The following is a 3,217-nucleotide window of genomic DNA, read 5'->3' as shown; positions in this document are numbered from 1 at the left end:
ATACATATATATATATATGTATGTATGTATGTATGTATTTTTTTCTTGCACTTTATCATACATTGAAGCTGTATCTAAGAAATGTGAATAAGAGAAAAATGCTGGGTGAGGTTAACTATTAAAATCTGCATTCCCTGCGAAAGTGCAGCYTAAACGCTTAATGCTGAAAGATTTGTACTGAGTAGCTAAAAAAGCTAAAACTAGCCTAAAAATAGTTAAAAATGCATCTGAAATAGTTGAAATTAGCACTAACAAACAGAGCACATTTGCAGAATTAAGCATTAAGAATCTGAAATGATCACAAAATCTCAAATTAGCATAAGGTAGCTAAAAACAGATGAAATTAGCAGAAAGAAGCTGAAAGAACACAAAAAAGTTTAAATTAGCAGAAGAATAGCAGAAAAGATTGGAATGATAGCTAAAAAAGCTAAAATCAGCTAAATAGAAGCCAAAGGAAGCTGACATTGGCACAAAAAAGCAAAAAAWAAAAAAGGCAGAACTAGAAGAAACTGTAAAAAGAACAGCAAACATTTATGAACATTTTGATAAATTTTAAGGATGTTAAAGACACATCCATTCTTTTCAATGAGAAAAACATGCCTAAAAAAGCTAAATATCTCAAAAAAGTATAAAATCTTGTACCAAGAGACATAGTGTTCCAAATAAACCATAAGTTTTGGTCTTTAGATTGTTAAAATAGCACAAAAATTGTGGAACATGTTACATGCTGAAAAACGTATGTACGGTAAGTAATGATCTCAATTTTGTGCATACTTATAAGTGTTGTGTGACTCCTTATTCCTGCTGGTAAATCAAGAGTTCACCTGCTTGCAGCAGGTAAACTCTTAACAATCACCCCAGGCCACAGAAATAATCCTCTCAATCCATACTGGGGAAAAATAAGAAAATTGAAGGTTTATTAAAAATGCCAATGATCAAGTAAAGGCTGTGAACCTAAATCCTGTATTAAAATGCTTACCAAGAAAAATGCCTAAAACACAGGACAGCAAAACAGCTTCCATTCCCCGTCACATAAAATGTTATGATAGTTAAATGGAGAGAACCACATCCATGTTTCAGAGTAAATGAGCGTGTCAGAAGATGGCCTYGATTTGTCTGACATCTACACATCTCAGTGTCGTGTGTGATATATTTAAAGTGAAGTCACCAGATATCTGCTGGCAGCTCTGTCTGGATCCTCACTGTGAGGGATAAGCTGCGTAAATGGTCTCCTGAGGTTTGAGCATTGATCTAGTCTATGTTGAACCTTGAGCTGTCTCTGCTAACAGAACTTCAGCTCACCCTCAGTTTTTAGACTTGAATAGTTTCAGTGATTTTTTTTTTTAATTTTTCCCGTCATGTAATCATAACATGTGTGCTAAGTTATATGGAGTTATCAAAGGCTGTGTCTTTGGTTCTGAGCAAATAAACCAACTATTTTTATTAGGATAGATCAAAAAAGACCATTTGTTTTGTTGATGTGTGCTTTACGATGTCTGCTAAACTCTGTCTAATTACAAATGTTAATTTTAAATGTAATACTGCTGTTTAGAYAAATAAATGAACTTTGCTGACAACTAAAATAAAGCATCATCTGTACAGTTTTGTTATAGTCTGCTGCACCCTGATATAAAATCTTTAGTTTGATCACATTACAATAGAAAAGACAGCAACCAACTTCAGACTTTTAGTGAGAATGTCTTGAAGAGGCTCTGTGCAGCAACATGCCAACTAATAATGCATTAGAGGCTAATGAAGAGATGATCATAATGGTCCTGCAGCGTTAGTGCATGACTCTGGAAATGTGACACTCAATCTTTGCTTCATTATTTTGTTCCTGGTTGAAGTATAAGTCTCACACCATGAGAAAGTATCYTCYGCTATTACAGGACAATATTGTGTCTCCTGCTTTACCATATTCCTGTGAATTGTGGAGTATTAATAAACAGAAGAAATATCAATTTTGTGGACAGTTCCCTGAGGGGCTGTGGAAGAAGCTGTAATGTTCTGGGTCGTATTTTTCAGATGACGCAGAGGAGAAGGCAAAAGTAAAGCAGGCAGCAGACTGCTGTAGAAGGATCCTCTGTCACGTTAACCAGGCTTTTAAAGAGTCTGAGGACAAGCAGGTGGGATTTAAATTGTTTTATTTTTATTTTTTTATCCCTTCCTACACTTCAAATGTCACGTTTCCTCCTCTGCCTCTCTTGCCCTTTCTCCCTGTCCRACGAGGAGCGGTCATGCTCTCTCTGTATCAGTTGCTGACAGAAATGTTGCTTCTTTCTGCTCCTGTTGGACATTCTGATCTGACTGCTTGATATTCTAATAATGTCATGAAGTTCAACATATAGTGTACAATGATCAAGTTGGAAGGTTATGTATAACTTTACAAAATAAATGGTGCCATGACATGTTRAAAGAAGGAAAGTCTGGTTTTCTTTTTTTTTCTATATACTGAGTGAGTAGGTTTTGTAATACTGAGTCACTCTTCATTTTACCAGTGCATGTTTCTGATGACACTTCCAGTAATAGAGAATTGATTGAAGGGCAATATATCTTAGAGCTTGACGAAAAAGATCAAGAACACTTTAATTCTCATTATAACAGATGGGCCAATTGTCTTTAAAAATATATACTTATCCTTAAATATTACATCCAATACCGATAAAAATGACTCCATATTTAACCTAACTGACAAAGAAGTGTTCAGTTGTATTAATCATTTAACTTTAAAAACCAAAATCAAAGACTCAGACAGGTTTATACAGTACATACAGTATACAGGAGTTTAGTCTGTTTAATAAAACTCACATCATTGTGTGCATGGGCAATCCTCTTGTTTTAAACTATTTAAATCTATTAGCTGTTCTTTGTATAAAATGTATCTTCAAACTMCTTGGTATAATAAAGACTGTACATTCGGTTATCTGATCTTTTTAGTGTCACAATCTTTGCAGCTTAATTGTTTTAATCAGCCGGGGTTGCCTATTGATTTTCCATTGTCTGACATATTAGTTTAGTTGGTTCAATATGTATCAGATGCACTCGAAAAAATAAACTTTTAATGTGCAAACTTTTCTCCATGGTTTGTATGATTTAAACACTTTTCTCTGTTTGAGCAATTCTGAATTATAACTCTGTTCTACATTTTTACACACACACACACATATATATATATATACACGTATATATATACATACATATATATATACATACATAT

At 34.0% G+C, this 3,217-nt stretch overlaps 1 protein-coding gene across 1 annotated transcript in view; it reads left to right on the top strand.

The window, feature by feature from the left end:
* Positions 1–2,025: 2,025 nt before the first annotated feature.
* The window catches only part of LOC106515459 (glutamate receptor ionotropic, kainate 4), a gene marked incomplete at its 5' end in the record, with an annotated part of 1,868 nt that continues 676 nt past the window's right edge, over positions 2,026–3,217 (top strand). The window contains 1 exon segment of the mRNA XM_014005282.1: positions 2,026–2,126. Within this exon segment, the coding sequence (XP_013860736.1) occupies positions 2,026–2,126 (101 nt within the window).

The sequence above is a fragment of the Austrofundulus limnaeus genome, unplaced genomic scaffold, assembly GCF_001266775.1.
Source record: "Austrofundulus limnaeus strain Quisiro unplaced genomic scaffold, Austrofundulus_limnaeus-1.0 Scaffold29, whole genome shotgun sequence".
NCBI classification, from domain to species: domain Eukaryota; kingdom Metazoa; phylum Chordata; class Actinopteri; order Cyprinodontiformes; family Rivulidae; genus Austrofundulus; species Austrofundulus limnaeus.
The sequence above is the reverse complement of the archived record's forward strand: the minus strand, read 5'-3'. Positions and strand labels throughout refer to the sequence as shown.